Below are 27,145 nucleotides of genomic sequence, written 5' to 3' on the forward strand. Positions count from 1 at the left end.
AACCCAATCTTTCAAGAGTCCACAAATGACAAACCAGACTAAAAATGAACTGCTAAAAATGATCTAATCTCTTGTTTATGTCACATTTGATTCTGGATAACCCTACGTATGTGATTTCCAGCAACTTGAAAAAAAAATTAAATTTTGGCAAATTTGAATTTGGAAAGTTCTAGAGATCATTTGGAATTAATCCTCTCAATATGCCATGGAAAAAATTGTTGCTTGAGAAGTTGAGGAGTCTTGCCCAAAGCAATAGCGCTAATTTCAGGCTCCCAAGACAGTGCTGTGGCCTGTAGTCACCTTAGGGTATCTGAGCTTCGGCTTAATGAGGAAAGCATGTGGAGAGTTCCAAAACTCAAGAATAGCCAGAGTGGATACAGGTGACCCAGTGAGAAGGTGAGTTAGGACCTGCCAGAGAGCGGAGGGGACCGTGGACAGGGCGGGACTTGTGCTGGGGGAAAGTGGGCAGATTAGAGAGAAAGAGGTTTAGGAGGTGAAAACTAGCAGGACTTGGAATCTCACTGGGCATAGGGAGGCGAGAGGGTGGGGAGTTTTCAAAAGTCAGTACGTCTTTTAAGTCTCCTTCCTTACCACATGCTTACCATGCTTTATGCCCCATCTCATAAAGCATGAGTCATATCCAGAGGAAGTCCCAATTATTTTACATAATAAACACGTTAAAAGAGAAGTGATTCGGTATTCTCAGAGAAGAACCCATCAGGTCTGATGGTCTCTTACTAGCTGTGTGTGATCTTGGGCAAGTACTTTCACTTTTAGAAGCTTCTATTTCTTCATTTGGAAAGTGAGGATGGTAACAGTTCTACCTCACAGACTTGTGAGCTATGACTGGATCTCTAAAATCTTGTGGTAGCTATTGTTATTTTAGCTTACTGGGGCCTTTACCCGTTAGCTACTGTTATTTAAATTTTATTACTGAGATAAATGCCACAATTAAAATCACCCACAATATTTTACAAGTGGAATGATATTATACACTTTGATACAATAAACATGTTATTTTTATGATTAGGACATTATATTTTAATAAATACTTAAATTTGCAAGTTTTTCATTCCCCTTTCAACTCAATGCTTCACTTTATTTGATTTTTTTAAAGATTTATTTATTTATTTATACAAGCACTGGGTACAGTCAGAAGCGCGGGAGGGTGAGAGAATTCACCAGAGCCAGAGCGGGGAGCAGAGCAGGCAGAGGGACCGAAGTACACTACTGAGGGGAGCAGTGGGTGGCAGGAGAGGTCTGTGCACCATGCGGGACCCTCACCTGGCGGGCAGGGATGGAACCAGCGCTGCAGAGGCTGTGGGCAGCTTCACAGCCCAGCGCTTTTAACTGCTGTGCCACCGGGGAGCCCCTCAATGCTTCACTTTAATTCAATTCTATACGTGCCAGCACTGAGGGCACACAAGTGAGGAAGCATTCCCCTCACCGTCAAGAAGGTTGCTGATCTCTACTTTCTGCCACTGTCCTAAAAATCTTCTATTCCAGCCTTCTATGTTAACTTAGCATAGAGGAAAGTAGATATACTATACCTAAAACCCTAACCCACAGAGGTAAGGACACATACTGTACCTAAAACCGGTGGTCCCAGGAGGACAGGACAGCATTCCACAATGGTCACCAACCCCACGGCGCTGGAGAACCTCTGAGCTCCAACAAGGTCCATCAGTGTTTCAAACAATACTGAGCTGAGCCATCCAAATGCAAATCCAAAGAATCCAGCATAGACACAGAACTGAACGTAGGTGGTGGAGAAAGGTACTAGCATATGACACACTCCATTTGCAACACAAGAAGCAGCAAAGTAGTACTGAATTCGAGGTCTTACCCACTTTGTGTTGGCTAAAAGTCCCATAGAAGGTCTGGCTACCATGTCAACAAAAGCCAGAATGGAAAGAAGGAAGGCAGCCTTCTCACTAGGGAAATGTTGACTCTTGCCATAGTTACTAAGAAAGACCAAAGGAGCAAACAGTCCAAAAAACATAAGTACATTTCCAGAGAGGTACAGCAAAAAACCTCTGTGCTTGAATAAGGAAAAGTCCAGGAATTTATTAATTTTTTGGAAGACTGATGGTTTCTCTACTTTGGGGTTTCCTGCAATTAGATCTGTATGTGCATCAGATTTTCCAGCTTCCGGAAAGGACTGTTTAGACTTCTCTTTCCCCACGCTGCTTGGCGGGGGCCCTATTGGTCGCATCAACGATCCAGCTACACAGCAGTTTAGTAGTAAGCCCCCAAGGATGAGGAAGCTTCCTCTCCAGCCAAAGACATTAAAGAGAACCTGATTGAGGGGGGCCAGGGTAGAGAGGAACACGGGGCTGCCTGCCATAGCCAGTCCATTTGCCAGTGGTCGTTTTTTGTAGAAATACTTGCCAATCATGGTCAGAGCAGGATTCAAGTTGAAGGCAAGCCCAAGGCCTGGGAAGGAGAGGGAAAAAGAGTCATGTACTGTAGTAAATATGAGAAATACATTTGCAATTATCTAGCCAAAGATATTAAAATAAAAGGTATAAATAACTGAAAGGAGACAAAAATCCTCATTAGAGGACATTGTGTAGTAGTAAAAAGTGGGTTCTAAGCCACAGCACCTGCGCCCAAATGTCAACATTGGTATGGGGCTTAGCACACGGCAGAGCATCTGACTGCAAATGTCAGCTTACCACTTACCGCTGTGTAATGTTGGCCCTCCTGAGGCTGTTTCCTAATTTGTAAAAAAGGCACATAGTAATGTTCTGAGTAAAGCTGTTAGAATGGTGTCTGGCATGTAGTAAGCACTCAGTAAATATTAGTTGTATTATTGTAATATTATTTGAAGGTGAATAATACTTGTCAATCTAGCAAAGTCACCTGAAGGATCAATATTAGAACCAGGGAAGATCCTTAAATAAAGTTATGAAATAGAGAAAACAGTTCTACAATAGAAAATGCAATACAAAATTATTCCATCTACAATGGTACCAAAAACTAAAAAATGTGTGGAGAATTAAAGATCCTACGACACATGCACACACAAAGATTTTGGATAATAAAACACAGCACTATCAAGATGTCAATACTCTCCAAGTGAATGCATTAAGTTAATGCAATTCCAATGAAAATGTCAGTGTATTTCATTTTGGAGATGAGGTAATTGACTCTAAAATATACTTGAAGAACAAACATATGTGCTTCAAACAGTAAATTTTGGGTGGTGCAGTAGAAGGAGTAGGACTAACCACAACGGGTAATTTTTCCTTTCAACACACACATAAAAATATTTTTAATATTTTTAAATCATATTAGTTACTTTAATATTAGTTACTTTAAAATGTGTAAGAATTAGAAATAGAGGTTCACACTTTTTCAGAACAATAGATATTTAAAAACTATAATCATTAGAACAGTATTGCTCTGACTCAAGACAAACACCAAGCAATGAAAGTCAACAGAAAATTCAGGAACAGACTTGAAATATGTAAGAAACAATGTAAGATAAAAGTGACATTCAAAATTTCTGCCTGAAGTGTCACTCAATAAATAGTGCTAGAATAAGTAAACATGCAAACAACTTCTAGATGCTCTCCCAGGCCCCCTCTGATTCCCTGTCAACATATGTTTCAGTTATTCACAGAGGCTTAAACCAATATACCAGAGCAGGTCACTTCCCTATTTCCAACCTGCTAATGGTTTCCTATCCTTAACATTCACCCTGGTCCTCATATACCTCCTTGATCTCACACCACTTGACCAGTCTCACCCAGAGTGATAAGCATGCTACTGAGTTAGGGTCTACATTCCCCAAGTTTTCAGAAAGCTAGTTCCCTACTGCTACTGCGATCTCTATTAAAGTAACCTCTTCCATGAGCCATTACCCTTGTTGACTACCCACTCCTTTCCTGTCAGAACAGTGTTCTGAGACTTTGTAATAACATTTATCACTATCTGACATTTTTCTTATTTATTGATATGCTTATGGTAAGTGCTCTCTGCCTCCTCTCCATGACTTGGCCTGACTTGTGCTCTATCCCCATAATACCCAGAACAGTAGCTAATGTACATGTGGTTGCTGCTCAATAAATGTTTGAGCAAATGAACAAACTATTTCTAAGAATAGTATCCCAGGTAGGTACAGAGAAGACTGAGTTTTGTATACCTGATAATAACAGATATTTAATGAGGAAAAAGACTAAAATCAAAAATTCTTTTCAAACAAAATTCAACAGCAAAAAATTGAGAACAGATACTTATATAATTTATGTTCACAGCAGCATTATTCACAATAGCTAGAAGGTGTAGCAACTCAGGTGTCCACAGAATGGACAGATAAATGTGATATATGCACATACAGCGGAATATTAACCTTAAAAAGGAATGACATTCTGACATATGAACTTTGAAGACATTATACTAGCCACAAAAAGAGAGGTATTTAGAGTCATCAGATTCACAGAGACAAAGCAGAATGGCGGTTTGCTGATTAATGGATAGAGAATTCAGTTTTGCAATATGCAAGACTCTGGAGATAGATGGTGGTGATGGTTGCAGAAAAACGTGAACACAATACCGCTAAACTGAACACTTATAAATGGTTAACATAGTAAATTCTATTTATGTGTTTACCAAATTAAATACGAGAACATTAATTTGGAAATATACTCATGTCTTCTGGAAAGAGATATTTTAATGTGTCAAGTTATTGTACATTATTCTTAAATCAATAAGAAAATGAATACACAAAAATGGTAAATATTTTGTAAAACAAAAACAAAACACATACATAGTTACAAACATAACAATATTTACTCTCCTAATAGTTAAAGAGATCCAAACTAAAACCAGGAGATACTGGTTCACTGTTTCAACCAGTAACAGTTACAAAAGCAAATATTCCATTGTTATCAAGCATCTATCCTCGCTCATATATTCTGGTGGATTTATAAATGAGTATAGCCTTTCTAGAGGGCAATTTTGTTTTAATGTATTTTAAAAAAGCAAAGCAGTTCCACTTTTACAAATTTATCCTAATATCATTGTAATCAATACTGCTTAATAGTAAAAAATGTGGAAAACAAAAACCCTAAATATTCAACAATTAACTAAGTCACTGTTCAAATAAAAATTGGGATCCTTATATAATGGAAAAAGAGATTTTAAATGTTATTTCTATCAGAATATTCAATGTCATGGACAGATGGTCATGATATACTACTAATTAAAAAAAATAGTTACAAAAATACATCATCTGATATTTTTCCTAAGAAATAGTCATACTTTTTAATATACTAGTGATATATAGATAAAAGTCTGGAAGGATATATATGTTGACATGTGAAGTAATATACTGGATTGTGAATATATGAGTAACACTTATGATACTCATCATCAATTCATTATCTTAATTTGGCTATTAATAAAAGCAAGGAAGGGATTATCAAGTGGATCCTCTCTCTCTTAGTAATGTATTGCAATACTCTTATCAGATCATTTCTGCCTTATGTTGAATACTCTCCTGCTCCAATAGAAGCCCATGGCTCACAGGAAGAAGTAATGAGAGAATAATAACCAACAACCACTCTTGCTACACTATGGGACACGTTTTATCTATCGCCACTGACTGTTCTTGGGACAAGGGACAAAATGATCTCTTCAGTTCATTCATTCATTCAACATTGAACACTTACCATATGACAGCAATTTCTTTAAAAGTTTGCTTTTCTTTTTAACGTACTTACGGTTCTTCAAAATGATAAATAATTTCTTTTCTTTCTTTTTTTTTTGGGGGGTGGGACCCTCCCGGGGGCCGGGGAACGAACCTGCACTGCAGAGGCTGCGGGCAGCCTCGCAGCCCAGCGCTCAACCACTGTGCCACCAGGGGAGGCCCGATAATTTCTATAAGTAACTTCACTTGAGATTTCAAAGATGAATATGGGTAAATATCAAATAGCCAGCAATAAATTAATGCTTAAAAATGAACAATAGCAACTCACCTCCAATGACTCCGACACACACATAAAGTCCCTGTACAGTGTTACAGAAAGAAGCTGCAATCAAGCCACAGCCTGACAAGCATCCACCAGCCATCATGATGGGACGACTGCCGTATTTATTCACCAGGACACTGCTGATGGGACCTAGGAGATAACTGAGACTTAGTAGTATAGAGGAAAGGAACTACTCCCCCACATTTACCCAAAGCATTAATGACAGGAAATGACAGGTCCTTCAAAATAAACACAACAAAAGGCAACGGGAAGAACAGTCATAGATATGAATACGGGAAAATAAAGATACTAAAAATCATTATTGTATATCTCCTTCTCCCACCCCAAATGTTAGAAATTTATTTATTTAAGCTACTTTGTTATACAGAAAGTAAAAAATACGGTTATGATCTTGGTGTACCTGGTAGTCAGTCACATATTGTTGACTCACTAACCACAAATATCCACCCTACGGCAAGTTCTTACACAGAAACTTAACAAATCTTAAAATTTTGTTGAGGAGACGTCCCCAAGTGTAATGGTGGATTTCCAAGCAGGACTAAATGGAGGAAGACAGACTGTCACAGGGATTCTCTGGCTCTCTTTTTGGATGGGTGGGTGTCTTGGGGTTTATATCACAGCTGCTGTTTCCTGCTGTTAAGCAGCTATCAAATCCATGTGAGCACTCTAGCCAATACCGAACACTTCTTTTTTTGCTCTTGATTTGGGTTTTGTTTTTAATTTTTTTTTTAAACAATATTTTCTCCCCCCCACCCCCTCAGGTTGAGATGATTTGGGGTCTTAATCATGTTATCCTTCATCATCTGTTTCTCTCTCCCCCTTTACACAATTCCCACTTTCTTCCTGCTCATAATCATATCTTCATCAACCTCTTCTGTCCAAATTCATCATCTTCGCTGGCTTGTCCTCCACCTGTGCTACATCTTCGTTTCATCTTCCTTCCCATCACACTCTTCCTCCTCACCAGCATCATCCTCTCCTCTGCCATCATCATTCTCTTGATCTACACCATCTGCCTGACATTGGAGTCAGGGACTACACTAGCTTCTGTAGAAGCCACACAGCACAGTCAGCGGGGGCAGAAGCATGAAGATGCTGGCTCAGCAGTCCTTCAGATCAATAACTTCACAGCTGAACAGGCTTTTCAGACATAACCACGTCTAGCCCTCCAAAGAGTCTACTGTCACTGAGTTCATTTAGGTCATTTGAGGAGATTTAAAACATTATTAAAGTACTCTAAATTCATAAATTCAGTTGTTAAAGCCTCAGTTCTCCCGTGATTTGACTTGCAGTTCCCTAGGCCAAGATCTGAACCAGGTGCTGTGGTCTGCTATCTCAGCTCCAAGTGCATCCCCCTCTTCATGTCCATGGGTCTTCTTCCCCCTCTTCAAACTTAACTTTCCTGGCAAGTGCAAAAAGAGAGGAGGTATCCTGGCTTGCGTGGAGAGAGACATAGGAAGGAATCTGTCTTCTCCCAGCAAAGGTGGTGGCCTGGTCCTAGGTAGTGGGCAGTGTGAAGACAGGCAAGAGGAGCCCCTGGAGCCCAGGAGCTAAGTTACTCAAAGAGTGGAAAGAAATCCGAGGGGAAGGGGGACCAGAGTGCTGCGCTGGTCTCACTACCCCATCCCCACAGTAAGTCTAGTTACTATCCATCACCATTCGCAATCATAAATTTTTTTTTCTTGTGGTGACTTAAGATATCTCTTTGCAACTTTCAAATATGCAATTCTGCCATTACTAACTACAGATAATATGCTGTATTTACAGTCCCCTGCCTTATTAAGACTACTTTAAAAACACAAAGAATGGGGCCTTCTGGTGGCACAGTGGGTTGAGCGTAGCTCCGTGAAGCTGTCCGCACAGCCTCTGCAGCATGGGTTAGATTCCCGGACGGCCAGGGAGCAATCCACATGGCTCAGCAGACCTCTCCTATCTTGCCTGCTGCTCCCCTCAGCAGTGTTTTCAGTCTCCTGCCTGTTCTGCTCCCCGCTCTGTCTCTGGCGAATTCTCTCACCCTCCCGCGCCTCTGGCCTGAACCCCAGTCCTTGTGTAAATAAATAAATCTTTAAAGAAAAAAACATAGAATGTACATATTCAGACTATACTTTTGATCTATTTCCATAAACACTACAGAAAATGCTTTTCAGCGTTGTAGTATGGTGTACTGAGATTACAAAGATAGGCTCTAGCCTAACAGGGAATCCAAATTCAAATTATATAATGAATATATATGTATGTATGCAAGAAGGCATAAAAGCTTTGGATATTCTAGTGTTTCAGAGGACCAAGTCTATCTCTCAGATTCAGTTAATAAGTGGCTGCCAGAGGAGACTTCAGGCTCAATCAGGGATATGAATAAAAAAGTTTTCATTGACCTTCCAAGTTATTTCTGAAAAATATTAGGCCACAGATGATTTGGAAATAATCTGAATTTTATAGCTGGCATAAAATGAAAAAAATGAAATACTGAAAATTCATTAAATATTTCCATTAATGACAACATTTTCTATAGTTAGAATCACAGGGATCAAAATAAAGGCACAGTGTTTTACCCTGTGAAGTGGAAATTAATGCTGTCATTTGCAGTATTTTAAATTCTAGACTTGTAGTGTTAAATAACATTCTGTGGAACTGAAATACATAAATTTACACTTTCAGGTTAAAAAAGGAAAAACTTAAATAACAAACCAGGAGTAGGCAACTGAGATCTGATAAAAATTATACTTAAACTATATCATCAGATTATATCATCTGTACCAAAGCACAAAAACAAACAAAAAGCAAAACAAAAAACTTAACCACTCATATCTCAAATATATTAGTATTCAAATATATTAGTATTCATGCACAAATTAAAATGATAATTCTTAGGGGACAAATCATTTTCATGTCAATAAAAACCATTTAAGAAAAATTCTGCTGCAAGACTCATGATAGGCAATTTGTCTTTCAGTTATTTTAGGACAGCTGGCCCTAATTAGCTATCATTAAAAATAGAGAGGTACGATTCATTACAGTCCTATTCTAGCACAAACTCAGAGAAATGTGCTAGTTAACTCTGGGTAAGGACAAAGAAGAAATTGTTTTCCCAAAGGGAAGTGTCATGTGCAGTTAGTACAACTGACCTCACTCACTTTTCATGCAAAGTGCAAGGGGCTCTCAAATTCTTTGGCAACATGTGACAATTTGGTTTGCAGTCAGCTTAAAGATACACAGAGCACTGGAGAACCTCTGGATATTTACTTTTATTTAATTTTTTTAATTAATTTTTTTTTAAAGATTTATTTTATTTTATTTATTTATACAAGCACTGGGTACAGTCAGAAGCGCGGGAGGGTGAGAGAACTCGCCAGAGCCAGAGCGGGGAGCAGAGCAGGCAGAAGGACCGAAGTACACTGCTGAGGGGAGCAGCGGGTGGCAGGAGAGGTCTGCGCGCCGTGTGGGACCCTCGCCCTGCGGCCGGGGATCGAATTGGTGCTGCAGAGGCTGCAGGCAGCTTCGTGGCCCAGCGCTCAACCGCTGCGCCACCAGGGGAGGCCCTATTTATTTTTATTTTTTAAAGATTTATTTATTTATGCATACAAGAACTGGGGTATAGGCCAGAGGTGCAGAGACTGAGAAAATTCACCAGAGACAGAACAGGCAGACTGATTGAAATACACTGCTGAGGGGAGCAGTGGGCGAGACAGGAGAGGTCTGCTGCACCATGTGGGTAGCTCTATGGCCAGGGATCGAACTTGTGCAGAGGCTGCGGATAGCTTCATAGTGCTGTTCTTAACCCCTTGCACCACCAGGGAGGCCCCTCTGGATAATGTTTATAACAATTTCTTCAAACTATAGTCAAAACCTGGTTGGAAATTCTGGCAAATGGAGTTTAAAGCCTGCAAAGTCCCTTTTGATTTCCCTGAACTTAAAAAAATACTACAATCTAACACCATGCTCTTTAAAAAGCACTTAACAGACAAAACTGACATATGTTCAAAAGTTAAAAGGCACAGAAACATATATAGTGGGGGGAAAAACTCTTCCCTGCCATCTAGTTTATCTCTCTCTAAAGCAACAAGATCACTAGTTTCTTCTGTGTGATGAAATTATCTACTTAAATTATGACTTCAACTATTTATTCCTGTTTCATATATTTATGTTATTGTCCCAACAGAATGATAAACTTCTCAATGGCAAGGACCAAGCTCTCTCACTTGGAACAACTAGCCCAGCTGCAGAATATGTGCTCAATAAATATTGGTTGAATCTGCTATCTGCTTAGAAAGGGCTAAAGTATTTACAGTTGAAAAATAGGAACTTTATATTGGCTATTAAAGAGCTATATGTGAAAATAATCTGTGTACTAAACTGACAACAAAAACAAGATTAACAGAAGTGAAGACTTAGCTAAATAAACAACATGAAACACTGACAATCCCAGTAAATAAATATGCTTGTCCTTAGAATTCCTGCTAAGCAACTATATATTTTAGGGGGCCTCCCCTGGTGGCGCAGTGGTTGAGCGCTGGGCTGTGAAGCTGCCCGCAGCCTCTGCAGTGCCGGTTCGATCCCCGGCAGCCGGGCAAGGGTCCCACATGGCACAGCAGACCTCTCCTGCCGCCCACTGCTCCCCTCAGCAGTGTACTTCAGTCCTTCTGCCTGTTCTGCTCCCTGCTCTGGCTTTGGTGAATTCTCTCACCTCTCACGCTTCTGACTGTACCCAGTGCTTGTATAAATAAATAAATAAATCTTAAAAAAAAAAAAACCTATATATTTTAGGTATCTATTTTAGTTATATAAGTAATATAGATTTTTATTCACGTGTTAAATCGTGAATTATCTTCGAAGGTGAAATTAACTTTATTTTAAATGACTTTAAATAAGCAACTTACTATCCACATTCCTACACACCAAAGGGGAGGGAAATGAGAAATTTAAGTTCAGAGTACAGGTGAAAGCTTTCAGAACTCATAACATCACAAGGAACAAGGGGAAAAGTTTATTCAGTTCTTTAATTCTAAAGCCATGAAAAGATTTTACTTAATACTTTTTTTTTTTTACTTAATACTTTATGCTATTCAGGTTTGACTAATTGTTGCAACATCCATTTTATAAAATCTGTATTCATGTTGTATCTCAATAGTCCAGTAGAGAGCAACGAGAAAAATCAGGTGTGCACATGTGATTTTTCTGAGCTTTTTTAAGCTCAATGAATCTGAGTTGTTCTTCACAATTTTTCATTCTGTCTCAGAATACTACAATAGCACAAACAGCAAAAGTGGTCATTGTTGAAGGGAATGAAAAATGTGACTCTAAATATAAAGCTTTGAGAAATAATGTTTTTGAAACAGCTCACTAAATATGACAGATTAAAAAAGTTACCTCAAACTAAGCCTCTGGTACTTAAAAATTTTAAAAGCAGGCTGTAGTGGGAACTTACCTCCGGCATACATGACAGCCAGCATAGTAGAGGATATCCAAGACACTTCACTACTTGTAGCATTGAATATCTCTTCAATTTCTTTGAAGAACACAGTAATAGATTTGGCAAATGCGTAAGAGAAGCCAATGGAAATGAAAGCTCCAACTATCACTGCCCAGCCCCATCCTCCATCTGGGGGGGTGTATCCAACTGGACCTCCAACTGCTGGGGGCATTTTAAGTGTAGATGAATTCTAAAATACAGTTCAAATCCAAATATCTAAAAGACACAAAATTTTAAAAATAGGTTAACAATAAATCACTCCCACCTATTATCCCCAACCACAAAGTACTACCGCCCTTTAAACCAAGTCTCAAGTAACAGTATTTTTTTTAAAGGATCATTATTTATTTTTGCCTAGAAGAACTGGGGTGTAGCCAGAGATGCAGGGGGTGAGAGGACTCACCAGAGACAGAGTGGGGAGCAGAACAGGCGAAGTGACTGAAATACACTGCTGAGGGGAGCAGTGGGTGAGACAGGAGAGGTCTGCTGTGCCATATGTGGTTTAGCTCCCTGCCCAGGGATCAGACAGAGTCCTCATTGGTGACAGCACTGAGACTTAACCCCTAGGCCACCAGGGAGGCCCAATAGTATTGTTTCTCAAAGTTCTTATCACTTAGAAGGTAATGCCTATTATCCTCTAAAGATAACAGCAGAAAGAGTCTTGGAGTCATGGTATTGCCCATAGTGTTTAGTAGCTTAAAGGAAAATAGCCTCTCACCATTTAAGAAACCACAGATGAAATAAATCCTTTTCAATATATGTAGCCTTTATAGTTGCTTCAGAAAGAATTAAATACCTCAGAATCAACCTAACCAAGGAGGTTAAAGATCTATACAATGAGAATTACAAGATTACTAAAGAACTTCAATAGTGATATAAAGAGATGGAAGAATAGTCCATGCTCATGAATGGGGACAATCAATACAATCAAAATGATCACCCTGCTCAAACGATATACAATTTTAAAGTAATCCCCATCAAAATATGTTTTATATGGAATCATGAAAAGCCTCAAATTGTAAAAAAAAAAAAAAAAAAAACCCTGGAATAAATCCATGCACACACCAGCACCTCATATGATAAAGAATCCATGACCACAAATGGGGGAAAGACAGTCTCTTTAACAAATGGTGGTGGGGGGCCTCCCTGGTGGCGCAGTGGTTGAGGGCTGGGTTGCGAAGCTGCCCGCAGCCTCTGCGGCACCGGTTCGATCCCCGGCTGCTCCCCGGGCACTGGAGGAGGGTCTCACATGGCGTGCAGACCTCTCCTGCTGCCCCCTGCTCCCCTCAGCAGTGTGCTTCGGTCCTTCTGCCTGCTCTGCTCCCGGCTCTGGCTCTGGCGGGTTCTCTCACCCTCCCACACTTCTGACTGTACCCAGTGCTTGTATAAATAAATAAATAAATAAATAATAAAAAATTTAAAAATTAAAAAAAAAAAATGGTGCTGGGCAAATTGTAAAGCCACACATAAAAGAATGAAATTGGATCACTCACTGAAACCATACACAAAAGTAAACTCCCAATGGATTAAATATTTAGATATAAGACCTGCAACAATAAAATACATGGGAGAAAACATTGGCAATAGGTTCCATATCAACAATAAAGATATTTTTGGTGGTTCAACCCATATGGCAAGAGAATTAAAAAATAATTGGGATTACCACAAGTTAAAAAGCTTCTACGCAATGAAAGAAAATAGAAGGCATCCTACTAAATGAGAGAAAATATTCACACAATATATAATTGATAGGGGATTTATATTCAAGATATATGGAAAAAATCCAGTTAATAAATGGGCAGCAGATATAAACAGACAATTCATAAAGGAGATCCAGAAGGCCACGGAATATGAAAAAAATGTTCATCATTACTTCCAATTAAAGATACAGATTAGGGCCTCCCCGGTGGCGCAGCGGTTGAGCGCTGGGTTGCGAAGCTGCCTGCAGCCTCTGCAGCGCCGGTTCGATCCCCGGCCACCGGAGGAGGGTCCCACATGGCGCGCAGACCTCTCCTGCCGCCCGCTGCTCCCCTCAGCAGTGCACTTCGGTCCTTCTGCCTGCTCTGCTCCCCGCTCTGGCTCTGGTGAATTCTCTCACCCTCCCGCGCTTCTGACTGTACCCAGTGCATGTATAAATAAATAAATAAATCTTTAAAAAAAAAAAAAAAAGTTTAAAAAAAAAAAAAAAAAGATACAGATTAAAGCTACCATGAGATACCATCTCACACCTGTGAGAACAGCACAAGTGCTGGAAAGGATGAAGAGAAAAAGGAAATGTAGTATGTTGTTGGTGAGAATGTGAACTATGCAAACATTAAAGAAAGCAATCTGGATTCACCTGAAAAATAAAACTGAAAATGGAAGTACCATAAAACCCAGCAACCCTCTTTTTAGGCATATATTCATAGACTATGAAACAATCAACAAAAACCCCAACATGTTCCACAATGTTCACACCAGCAATGTTAACAATAATTAGGACATGGAAGTAGGCGATTGAATCAAGAAGATGTGGCATATACACATCATGGAGTTTTATACAGCCATAAGCAAAGACGGAATGTAGGCTTTCGAGAGAATTTCGTATAGCAAAGTCAGAAGGATAAAAACAAATATTTGACATTTACATAGCAGACAATTCGATAACATAACACTTTCAAAAATTAGTGCACATTAATAAAAATCCCGAGTTTAAGAGAGAGGAATGGAGGGAAAGGATTACAACAAGGTTATGTTGTAAAGTTCTATTTTGGCAGACTTGGCTTTATCTTTTTTTTTTTTTAAAGATTTATTTATGCATACAAGAACTGGGGTACAGGCCAGGGGTGTAGGGGGTGAGAGGATTCACCAGAGACAGAGTGGGGAGCAGAACGGGCAGACTGACTGAAATACACTGTGAAGGGAGCAGTGGGTGGGGCAGGAGAGGTCTGCTGCGCCATGTGGGCTGCTCCCTGGCCAGCCGGTGATGGAACACGTGCTGCAGAGGCTGAGGACAGCTTCACAGTGCTCCACAGTGCTTAACCCCTTGCACCAACAGGGACGCCCTTGGCTTTATCTTTTTACCATCCAGGTAGCTGGGATAAATTTGCCTGCCAGCTCCTTTTGCTTCTGTATGTCTCCTTCTGCCCCTGAACAGATTTTATCCCTGTTATCATTGTTTAACTATTTTTTTTGTTTTGATTTGCTTTATCACTTAACATTTACATACAATAAAACTGACCAATTTTTAAGTGTACAATTCAGTGAGTAACTACTGCCACCATTACAACAGGGCATTTTTATGATTCCAAAAAGCTCTCTCGTGCCTTTTTGCAGTATTGCTGAGTCATACAGAATTTCCAGTTTTATGTTCTTGAGCTAGCTCCATACTGTTTTCCACAGGGGCTGTACCAGCTTGCATTCCCACCAACAGTGGATGAGAGTTTCTTTTTCACTGCAACTTCACCAAATTTATTAATTCTGTTCTTTTTTATATGGCCCATTCTCACAGGGGTCAAGTGATTTCTCTCTGTGGTTTTAATTTGCATTTCTCTTATAGTAAGTGATGTTGAACATTTTTCTGTATATCTGTAGGCCAGCTGAATAAATGTCTTCTTTAGAGAAGTGTCTATTAAGGTTCTTTGCCTATTTTTTAATTGTGTCATTTGTTTCTGTTTTTGGATTATGTAAGTACTTTGTAAATTTTGGAGACTGACTTGTCGAGGTGTATGGTATGCAAATATTTTTCCCCATTCTATAGGTTGCCTACTTGTTTTTGCAATGGTTTCTTTTGCGGTACAAAAGCTTTTAAGTTTGATATTGTCCCACTTACTTGTTCTGGGTTTTATCACCTTGCTGTGGGGTTATATTCCCTAGTGCATCTGTGGTAGATAACTTGTAGTGTGTCCCCTATATTTTCTTCTCAGTACTCTATGGTTTTGGTTCTTATGTCTAAATCTTTAATCCATTTTGCATTTATTTTTGTGTATGGAGTTAAATTTGGATCTTGCTTCATTTTTGTGCATGTGGCTATCCATGTTTCCCAGCAGCATTTATTTAAAATGGAAAACCATTGTATGACCTTAATTCCTTTGTCAAAGATTAACTGTCCATATTTATATGGATTTATCGCTGGGCTTTCAATTATGTTCCACTGGTCTGAATTTCTGTTTTTGTTCCGTAGTTATACTGTTTTGATTACTCTTTACTGTGTAATATTGTTTGAAGTCAAGAAGAATGATGCCTCCATTTTCCCTCTTTTCTCTTAACACTTTAGCTATTTGGGGCACCTTGTGGTTCCATATATATTTGATATTTGTTTGTTCTATTTCCTTAAAAAAAAGTCATGGGTATTTTGATAGGTACTGCATTAAATCTATAAATTGCTTTGGGTAATGGCCACTTTAATGATGTTAATTCTTCCAATCCATGAGTATGGGTTATCTTTCCATTTCTTGGTGTCTTATTTATTTCCTTTTAAGAGTTTTATAGTTTCCATTGTACAGTTCCTTCACCACCTTCATTAAATTTATTCCCAGATACGTCACTTTTTGGCATGATTGTAAATGAAAATGTATTCCTCATGTCCCTTTCCTCTGATACATTGTTTGCACACAGAAATGTCACTGATTTTTGTGTATTGATTTTGTATCCTGTCGCTATATATTCATTTGTTATTCCTAGTTTTTCTGTAGAATCTTTTGGTTTCACTACATTTGTTCCTTTTTATTATTGAGTAATATTCCAATACCACTATATAACAAATTGTTTATTTATTCACTTGTTGATGGACATTTGTGTTGTTGTCAGTTTAGGCTTCTGTTTTTAGCTCCAGAATCTCATGGATCCCATGTGACCTGCTTCACAAAACTTCAAAACCAGTGACTAGACATTGAGACCTCTGTCCTAATTTAGCCTTACAAATTTCATAATTCATTGACTGGCAGAATTTAAGTCAAATCCAGAAACTTAGTTGCAAGGAAATCTGGGAAATGAAGTTTTTTAAGCTTTAAAGCCTCTACAATATAGCACAGTACACTACAAAAGAACTGATTATCTACCAGAAACACACAGTATACCATTTATACAAAATTTTAAATCATGTAATTAATAGTATATTGTTTATTGATATACACAGCTATACCAATAGCTTTTTTTTTTAATTTACTTATGCTTTCAAGAGCGGGGGTGTAGGCCAGAGGTGTGGGGGTGAGAGGATTCACTAGAGCTAGAGCGGTGAGCAAAACAGGCAGAGCTACTGAAATACACTGCTGAGGGGTGCAGTGGGCGAGACAGGAGAGGTCTGTTGCACCATGTGGGTTAGCTCCATGGCTGGGTATTGAACCTGTGCTCCAGATAGCTTGATAGTGCTATCTATCAAGAGACTTAACCCCAATAACTTTTTAAAGAGTATATGTTGACATTATTATAGATTTACTGGGTGTATCCCAAAAACAAAAAAAAAATGCTGTAAAAGTTTAAGTGTTTACTCTCAAGATTTGTAAACAAGCAGATACACAGATATTCTGGCAATACACAGCAGACCAGCAGATCATGTTGAGTAGTGCTCCTTCAGAACTATCTGTGAGAAATGGCTAAAGAACTCTATGCAGGGTCATCTCTCCCATAGTTTCCTGGCATTGGAATGTCTAAGAGAATGCTCTAGTCCAAATTGGTGTGATTGAATATGGACTGGAAAGAAATCATAGCAATTATATATTTATTTCTGTGTGGGGTTCCCCCTGGTTAGCTTATCAGGATAGATGAAATTATGTCATAGTAAAATATAATTTTTGACCTGCTCCTGTTTGTTGATATAACATGGCTGATGAAAAGTTTAAGTTTCCAAGGCAATAGACTATATAAACATACCCTCCATATTCTCCACAGTAGAGGTTTAATTAATATGTGAAGATATTTCTGAGTTTCAGATAGGTCCTAATCTTTCCAAGCATAATTCTTCCCTCAAATAATATTTGCATAGCCAGAATGTCTGGTGTGTCCTGACATCAGACACCTGACCCATTTGAGGGCCCCTAACTTGTTCTCTATGTGAAAAGTGTCACCCGAAAATAGTATCTTTTCTTTGGAAGTGTATTCTTTAATCTACTTTATTCTTAGTATGCACATCATTATATGACACATCTTTATTGCCCAGAGGCATAGTTTATTTTAGGGCTAACTCATGGTGCTGTACATTCAATGGGTCTGAACAAATACATGGTACCATTTATCCATCATACGGTGTCATAATGAGTAGTTTCATTGCCCTAAAAATCCTGTGCTCTATTCATTCTTCCCTCCTCATTAACCCTAGGCAACTACCAGTTTCTTTACTGTCTCCACAGAGTTGCATTTTTCAGAAAATCATAGTTAGTTCAGAGTATGCAGCCTTCTCAGATTGGCTTTTTTCACAGTTCTGTGCATTTACATTTCCTCCATTGTGTTTTCATGGCATGGTGGCCCATTTTTTTAGCCTGAATATTTCATTGTTTGGGTGGGACACCATTTATTCATTTACCTCCTGAAGGGCATCTTGGTTGATTCAAAGCTTTGGCAAATATGAATAAAGCTGCTACATATTTCACGTGCCAGTTGTATTTTATGTGCTTTAAATATATCAAAACTGGGGGACCTCCCCTGGTGGCGCAAGGGGTTAACACGCAGCACTATGAAGCTGTCCGCAGCCACTGCATCACGAGTTCAATCCCCGGCCAGGGAGCTGACCCACATAGTGCAGCAGACCTCTCCTGTCTCGCCCGCTGCTCCCCTCAGCAGTGTATTTCAGTACATCTGCCTGTTCTGGTGAATCCTCTCACCACCCCCTGCCCCCACATCTCTGGCCCGCACCCTAGCTCTTGTATGCGTAAATAAATCAATCTTTAAAAAAAATATATATCAAAACTTTGGTATGGGCCTCCCTGGTGGCGCAAGGGGTTAGGACGCAACCTATGAAGCAATCTACAGCCACTGCAGCACAAGTTCGATCCCCGGCCAGGGAGAAACCCACATGGCGGAGCAGACCTCTCCTGACTCACCCGCTGCTCCTCTCAGCAGTGTATTTCCGTTGATCTGCCTGTTCTGTTCCCCACTCTGGTGAATCCTCTCACCACCCCCTGCACCTCTGGCCTGTACCCCAGTTCTTGTATGCATAAATAAATCTTAAAAAAAAAAAAACAAAAACTTTGGTACTAAAGAGTTTTAGCCCAGTTTATAGAAAAATATTCACCATATATTTTTTTGTGGCAATTTCCTTTTATTTATTTTTTAAATAAAATTTTATTGATTTACCATTGGTTTACAATGCAAGTTTTGGGAGCATAGCTTTACACCTCAACATGTATATACACCTCAGCACACCCACCACTAAAGTTCTAATGTGCTTCATGTTATCAAACTGAACCTCTCTACTCTTTTTCTCCTGCCCTGTCCTCTTCCCATTTTCACTTTGGTAACCACCACATTTTCTCAGAGTTTGAGTCATTTTTGTTTTGTTAGTTCATTTATCTTGTTTATTTACATTCTACATATGAAGAAAATCATCCAGTAATTCTTTTTTAAATTACTTATATTACAGTTTTTTACATACAATATAAATGTTTAACAGCGGTAGGTCATCCACAGGTAAGGTGGAGTGGGCCACACAGTGGACCCCAACATTCGGGATCCAGCACCAAGTTCTGTGCAGCCTCAGTCTCTCACTCTGACTCCAAATAGAGTGAGATGTCACCCTCCTGCACTGGGCTTTTCACGTTGCAGAGATGATGCAACTATGGACACTTTTCCTGTGAGTGGGTCCTGCCCAGGACCTTGGTGACCCTAGCCAGCTTGTATCGATGCATGTATCTTTTTGAATTAGTATTTTTACACACACACACACCTTTTTGGATAATACCTAGGAATGATATAGCTGGAACATACAGTATTTCTATTTGTAATTTTTTTTTCAAGATTGATTGATTGATTGATTTATACAAGCACTGGGCACAGTCAGAAGTGCAGGAGGGTGAGAGAATTCACCAGAGCCAGAGGGGAGAGCAGAGCAGGCAGATTGATGAAGTACACTGCTGAGGGGAGCAGCAGGTGCGGCAGGAGAGGTCTGTGGGACCCTCGCCCGGCGGCCGGGAATTGAACCGGCGCTGCTGAGGCTGCAGGCAGCTTCGCAACCCAATGCTCAACTGCTGCGCCACCGGGGAGGCCCTATTTGTAATTTTTTTAAAAAGATTTATTTATTTATGCATACAAGAGCTGGGTACAGGCCAGAGTTTGGTGGGGGTGGTGAGAGGATTCACCAGAGACAGAGTGGGGAACAGAACAGGCAAACTGAGTGAAATACACTGCTGAGGGGAGCAGCGGAGGAGACAGGAGAGGTCTGCTGCGCCTTGTGGGTTGCTCCCTGGTCGGCCGGGGATCAAACTCGTGCTGCAGAGGTGGTGGATTGCTTCATAGTGCGGTGTTTAACTCCTTGCGCCACCAGGGAGGCCCCTCTATTTTTAATTTTTAAAGGAATTTACATGTAGGCTGTATTAATTTGCATTCCCACCAAAAGTATAGGAGAGTTCCTTTTTGTCCACATCCTGGCCAACACTTACTGCTTCCAGTCCTTTTGATATAGATCATTCTCATTGGTGTCAGATGGTAACTTGTGGTTTTGATTTGTATTTCCCTAATAGAAAGTGATGATGAACACTGTTTCATGTGCCAGTTTGCCATCTGTATATCTTCTTGGAGAAGTTTCAATTCAGATCGTCTATTTTTATTGTTTGTTACTTTTGGTTGCTGAATTGTATGAGTTTTTATATTTTTGGGTATTGACTCCTTGTTGGACATACGATATTTACCATATAATCTAATTAGCCAGTCCATTTTAAAACCAACCAAGCAAAACATGTCAGTCATATCTAATTTTAAGTGAAATCTAAGCTGATACACATCTTTGTGATAACCATTTCATACTCTAAATCTAACTCAGAAAAATAAAGAAGGAAGAAGTTTATTGTCCAGATGGATTAAGACCCACCTCTCCTCCAATATTTCTGACCTAAACCCTCTTTGGATTTCTGTCATAGGACTCTATCTGTGTGGGATTATTCTTCTGACATTTTCCCTTTTGGGGGGGGTCTGCTGAGATTTTTATAATCTGTGGAGGTGAACCACAAAAAGAATTGAGATGAGGGCCTCCTTGGTGGGTCAGTGGGTTGAGCGCCGCGCTGTGAAGCTGTCCGCAGCCTCTGCAGTGTGAGTTCGATTCCCGGCCAGCCAGGGAGATACCCACATGGCGCAGCAGACCTCTCCTGAATCGCCCGCAGCTCCCCTCAACAGTGTTTTCGGTCATCTGCCTGTTCTGCTCCCCGCTCTGTCTCTGATGAGTTTTCTCACCCTCCTGCGCCTCTGGCCTGTACCCCAGCTCTTGTATAAATAAATTAAAAAATCTTTAAAAAAAAATTGAGGTGAGAGATATACCTTTCTTTTGTATTGGGAGTAAGGACTTTTAGATAAAGCAAATTGTAAAGGGAGAAGCAGAAAGATCTTACACATCCATTCTCAGAAGAGATGATTTTTAGTTAAGGATACATCTGAATCTGAGAATCTGGACAGTAATTCCCTTAAAAATATAGCCCAGTTTAAAGATCTTTGTCCTAGGGCATTTCGTCTACCTATGATTCAGATGGGATAAACATATTTACAAGTTGACGTTTTCTAAAGTTTTTATAGAAATGAATAAAAAGCCATAAAAAAGTTCAATTCTACTTAAGGAAACAGTCTTAGTTCTAAAACTATGTAAATGGAACTGTTCCAGGCATTAATGAGTTTTTCCTTCATCTAAATCTGAAAAAGAAAGAAAAGCACTTGAAAATTTTCAATCAAAGAACCACTAAAAAGATTAATTCATCTCAGAATGTTTACACACAGAGACACCCACACACAGAGGGTAGAACTATTTAACACATCAGGCTCCGACTGGAACAGCTAATACGTGCTGGACATGATTAAATGTTGAGCATAGCTGCCAGCTATGATTTGTCCCAGTTAAAGCAGTTACATTTTTCAGTCACTACGACTTGCCTCATGAAGCTAATAATACTTTATTCCTCAATGTCAAAATCAGATTTAAAACTTCAAATCTTTAAAAAGAGTCATAAGGAAATAAGAACACGTATAAGAAATAAAAGTATCCAAATTTTGAAAAAGAGAACACTTCAAGAAACCAGACATCGAGGCAAAACAATTCTATGATCATCTATAAACAGGCTATCCTTAGTAAAAATTCTAAGGATGCGTATAGGGAAAAAGTATGTAATATCAATATCTAGACATATTACTTCCTTTTAAATTGACCAAATATTAGCTATACACAAGATTTGATCCCAAAAAAACAAATTATGAGAGTATACCGCTTGCACAGTACTCAGAGCCCCTGTGATACCAGGGAACACTCAAATCCAGAGACTAAAAGGGATTGAAGTTTCAGATTTTAATCCTTATGATGTTCAGAGCAGCCTCCCTATTAGCTTAGCTATTATTGTATGACTCTCCCTAAGTAGTTGCCTGAAAGTGATGGAAGCTAACAATGTTAAGGTGTGAGAAAGTTCATCAGTTCACCTTGCAAAGGACAATGGGAAACAAAAACCCTAATTTTTCTTGGCAAAGATAATGGTAACAAGAATCACCTTCTAGATTTTCAGACTTAGCTCCTTTTTTTAAATTCTAAGGAGCTGTGCGAGTAAACTGCAAAACTTAAGCTGTGCTCCACACACTCGAGGTTCTGCCCAACTCAGGAGAAGAGTTGCAAGAGGCCTTGGAATTCGCTTTCATTATGTTCTCTACACTCTCTCCATCAACTTGTAAAACAAAGCCGCTGTCTTTCCTAGAATGGCAATGACCAGTTTGTGAACTTTGAAAAGGCAGAAAGTATCTAAAATCAATAATCTTAATAATCTTAAAATAGATTACTATGTACAGTTTAAGGTTTCAAGTTCACATGGAATCATTTAGTGAAGAACATGGAATCATTTAGTGAAGATATCGCTACTATAGTAGCTAATCTAATGTGTTTTTAGCTGTCCCCAGTGCAACTTTGTACCTTATAAATCCCAATTTTCAAGATCTACCATTTTACCATTTTTGCCTTATTTTCTACTTTGAAAGTGAAGAAAACAAAATAGAAAGCACAAGTGAAAGAAGAAATATAACTACTGTACACCTGGCTATTCAAACACTCAGCAGATATGAAATGCATGATTTTGATCAAATTTCTTATAAAGAACCTAAACAAAAATTCAAGCCTGTCTCTATGAACTTCCAACTGTTTGCATCTCCCCTTTCATTCAGGTCAAATCCAAGCTAATTACATAAAGTTAAACATACTCTCCTTGAAGGGCAATTTAACAGTTTACTAACTAGAATGCTTAAAGAAGGATTCTGGATCTCTCTTTCAGATTATAAGAAAATGGATTCTACATATTATTTTCACTAGCTCATACTTATAAAATTCCTAAAAATATTTTAGTTACTAATATTAATCCATATTTTCCTATTATTTACTTGGTCAAATCATCCCACCAATAAGTAGAAAGTATTTTTTTTTAAGATTTATTTATTTTATGCATACATGAGCTGGGGCACAGGCCAGCGATGTGTGGGGGGGTGGTGAGAGGATTCTCCAGAAACAGAGCAGGGAGCAGAACAGGCAGACTGACTGAGATACACTGCTGAGAGGAGCAGCGGGAGGTCTGAGACAGGAGAAGTCTGCTGCGCCATGTGGGTAGCTCCCTGGCTGGCCGGGGATCAAAATCAGCTAAGTCTTTCTTTAAGACAACAGATTTCAAAGGTTTGGGTTTTAAGCAGATGTGTAGTTGGGAAGAGGCATACTAAAATAGGCTTTTCAGATAATTATGGCTATCTATCTTTGATACTACACTGAAAATTGATAAATGATTGTTTCGTAATGACTATGGAATCTAAGGACTACCACTCTTGAGTATTGAGGTCCTTGAGGGATCTATACAGGTAACATTTTTACCTGTCTGTATTTCTAATATGATCTAGAAAAGGACTCTTCTGTTTCAAGTAAATTTATCATGTGCTAAAGTATATGTGATGAAGGGTGTTTTGTTAGATTTCAGGTCCTTTTTATGATCTCAAATAAGACAGAAGGGTGTATCAGAGGTTGGGGCGGGGTGGGGGGCGGCGGCGGCGAGTTCTTCAGCCATAAAAAACTAATACCTCTCCCAGTCTTTCTGCTACCTTACTATCCACTGGAGTCTTATGCACATATTATTCAAACATGACATTTTTCTACCTTGTGAATGACAGTTTTCTGTGAAGGATCTTTGCTATGTATTAGTTAGCTACCTTTTGCTCAGCTGAGCAAAATCTCAAGGCTGAAATTTTTTGAAAAGGCAAAAACACTAAGTTGTCAATGACATATAGAAACATATAGACAAAGGCCCAGCATTGAAAAAAAAGATTTACAGAGAATGAAATTTAGTACAGGGATTTCCTGGTAATCAACATATCACCTTATATATCAACATGGTATTTCTGTTAGAATCTAGTTTACTTCCAGTATTCCTAATTCTAATGGGGAGAATAAAGGGGTTACATTTTAAGAAAAAGGGAAGAAAACTTTCTTTTCTTGTAAAAAGATGAGTTTAACTATTCACTCACAGAATTACTTACACCAAAAGTTTCACACATCTTAAATTTTGAAGACTAGAGACTAGTTATATACTAACATTTCCATGCAAAGTTTTACTCATTTCAAAAGTTTTCATAGGAAATACCTCATTCCTTTCCTTTTTAAATCCTTTTAAAATTTATTTTAAAATTGACCTGGTTGGTTTAATTGTTCTTTCAGCACTTGGCTAAGTGAAGACTTCTTGAGGAGACTCACTTTTATCTTACCAGCTGTACCAGACATTTTGATTTTCCTGCATGTACCTATGCTGGCTTGGCTTTTAAGACCGGGGTAACCTAAAGCAGTGGTGCCTCCTGTTGACCAGTATGTCCTTTTTTCCCAGGGGAGTAACATAGTTGACTTTGTCTACCCTTGTTTATTCATTCATAACTTATGTTGCCTACAGCGTGATTCCATTATAACTGTACATACAGACACCTGTTAAAGGTTCCTTACACCTTATCCTCCTCTACCTCTGTTCTTTAACAGTAGCCATATAAAAGTATCTTTTTTCTTTTTCTTTCTTTCAAAAGTGCCCATTTTTGTTAATATGTATAAAAAATGCTGATGATACAGACAGTATCAAAGGAAAGAAAGCTTGTAAGTATATATTGTAATTATGATTGACCTAACTGGTTCTACTAACTTCTCTTGAAGCTTTGAAACATCCGTGATAGTTATTTTCAAATCTGGACATCCTTATCTGCCTCCTTTATCCCTATGAGTAAACCCCAGTATTAAAGAGAACTAAGTTAACTGGATCTCAAAGTTTTTGTTTCACTTAACAGACATCCAGTACTCTAAGCTCCTCTGTGGTGTTGCTCAGAAATACCTACTCAAATACTCATATTCAAAGTAAGATAAGTATACAATCATAATAACACATCTATTTATAATATTTATCCACCCAGTATATTTCTCCTTTGGATTCTGGAAAAAGGTGGGTCATATATTAGTAAGTTGAAATGTCTCACTTAGATCTTGATTTGCTGAATATATTTTGGGATTACTACAGAAAACAGAACACATACAGGTGTTCCAGAATATAATCTGGAATTCTATCCCACTCTTGAGGAACATACCCTCTAACTTCCCTTTCTTCACTGCTACTTATATTCTTAGGTTTTATGAAATGTGTAATGATTCCATATTTGAAAACTCTTGCCCAAGCAAGAAATAAACCTGTGAGAGGGAATAGGACTTGATCTCAACATAGGCAATAGTCAGTTTTTCATCCTGTGAGAAGCAGGCAAAAAGCAATAAATATGGTGATATAGTAGTAATTCAGAAAGTGAGACTGATCAGATAAATTCTAGTGTCAATTTGTATTCAGTAATTTTTTTTCTTTATTTAAAAAACAAAACCAAAAAGATCCTTTCCTGCCTCTTTGACTGTAGAGGGCACTAGGTTGAAAAAGTATAACAAAACTGGAGGGTTATTTTCTGGGTTCATATTTTTCTCTTCTCAAAACTAGAAAAATCGGATTCCTTAAAGTTCATCAAATTCTTAATATTTGGTCATGAAGGAGAGGTTAATAATTAATGGCCTATAAGCACATACCTAAACTAATCAGGGAAATATCACTTAAAAGGAAGTAACAGACATATAACTTACTAGATTCTTTAAAATGATATCCAAGAACAATTTAATAAGATGTCATAGAGGGAATTAACTCCATGTGGTAAGGTATATTCAGAAAAACAGTAAGGATATTGGTGGGCTGAATAGAACCTACAGTTAGGTAAAATTAGAATTATGGAAATTGCCAGTTAATGAAAAGTAATTATTGCAAATTACTGAATGTGCTTGTATCACATCATGTGAATTTTGAACAAAATTATACTCTTTTTGCCTTTGTTTCTGACTTGGCCTTTTTTTAAAATCTGAGTAATACTGGAAAGGATTCAGGGAAAAGGGAATCAGAGAAAGAAACTATACTTTTCATAGGAAAAGTATACTTTTCTTTTTTTTTTAAAGATTGATTGATTTATTTATACAAGCACTGGGTACAGTCAGAAGCGCGGGAGGGTGAGAGAATTCACCAGAGCCAGAGCGGGGAGCAGAACAGGCAGACTGACGAAGTACACTGCTGAGGGAAGCAGTGGGCGCAGCAGGCGAGGTCTGCTGTGCCACGTGGTTTGCTCCCTGGCAAGCCAGGGATCAAACTCGTGCTGCAGAGACTGTGAATTGCTTCACAGTATGGTGCTTAACCCCTTGCACCACTAGGGAGGGCCAAGTATACTTTTCTTTATTAAAAAAAAACAAAAAAACAAAAAACAAAAAACACAGAAACAAAAAGATCTATATTTTTCATAGGATATAATAATCTGCTTTAAAAAAATATATTAAAGAAACTAATATATTTTTAAAATTTTTTCTCCCTGGTGGCTTAGAGGTTAAGTCTCAATGCTATCACCACTAAGGGCCTGAGTTCAATCCCTGGCCAGGGAGCTGACCCACACAATGCACAGTACACCTCTCCTGTCCCGCTGTTCCCCTTAGCAATGTATTCAGGAGATCTGCTTATTCTGCTCCCCACTCTGTCTCTGGTGAATCCTCTCACCCCCTGCACATCTGGCCTACACCGCAGTTCTTCTAAATACACACACAAAAATATAGTAGTGGGTTTAATAACCACAGTAGTGTTAAGTTTAAACAATTTCAAGTAGTAGAAATTACTGTATTATTACATGAAAAGATGTGTTTTTTTTCTATTGGTGACAAGGCCCTACTAATAATGTTATTATGGCTTGTTGTCTGCATTCATAGTTGAAAGAAATCTAAATTGTACTTAGAGGTTAATGTAAAGATTTTTCCCAACCAAGGTCACAGACTCCCTGTATTCCATCTACAATGGAGGCTCAAGCTTCATATTAAATCCAAGGCTAACACCCCCTGATAGGGAAACAGGAAAGATGGTTGATGATGAGAAAACTTAGCTTAAGTTCTTAAATCTCAATTTACAATGAGCAATATCATTAGGCTTTCATTCATTCAATAATATTCAGAGGATTTATA

At 38.7% G+C, this 27,145-nt stretch overlaps 1 protein-coding gene and 1 long non-coding RNA gene across 3 annotated transcripts in view; one reads left to right on the forward strand and one right to left on the reverse strand.

The window, feature by feature from the left end:
• LOC119236667 (uncharacterized) overlaps window positions 1–27,145 on the forward strand; it is a 139,077-nt gene that overhangs the window by 32,669 nt on the left and 79,263 nt on the right. The window lies entirely within an intron of this gene.
• Window positions 1–27,145, reverse strand: part of SLC16A1 (solute carrier family 16 member 1) — a 36,047-nt gene that overhangs the window by 2,693 nt on the left and 6,209 nt on the right. For both annotated transcript variants that reach the window (XM_037498968.2, XM_037498967.2), the window contains exons 2-4: window positions 11,425–11,685; window positions 5,985–6,128; window positions 1,591–2,436 (exon numbers count right to left, since the gene is read on the reverse strand). In XM_037498968.2, the coding sequence (XP_037354865.1) occupies window positions 1,591–2,436; window positions 5,985–6,128; window positions 11,425–11,641 (1,207 nt within the window). In that variant the 5' untranslated portion in view covers window positions 11,642–11,685. The remainder of the gene's footprint in view (window positions 1–1,590; window positions 2,437–5,984; window positions 6,129–11,424; window positions 11,686–27,145) is intronic.

Source organism: Talpa occidentalis, unplaced genomic scaffold (assembly GCF_014898055.3).
Source record: "Talpa occidentalis isolate TD23 unplaced genomic scaffold, MPIMG_talOcc4v2.1 talOcc4.9, whole genome shotgun sequence".
Lineage (NCBI taxonomy): Eukaryota > Metazoa > Chordata > Mammalia > Eulipotyphla > Talpidae > Talpa > Talpa occidentalis.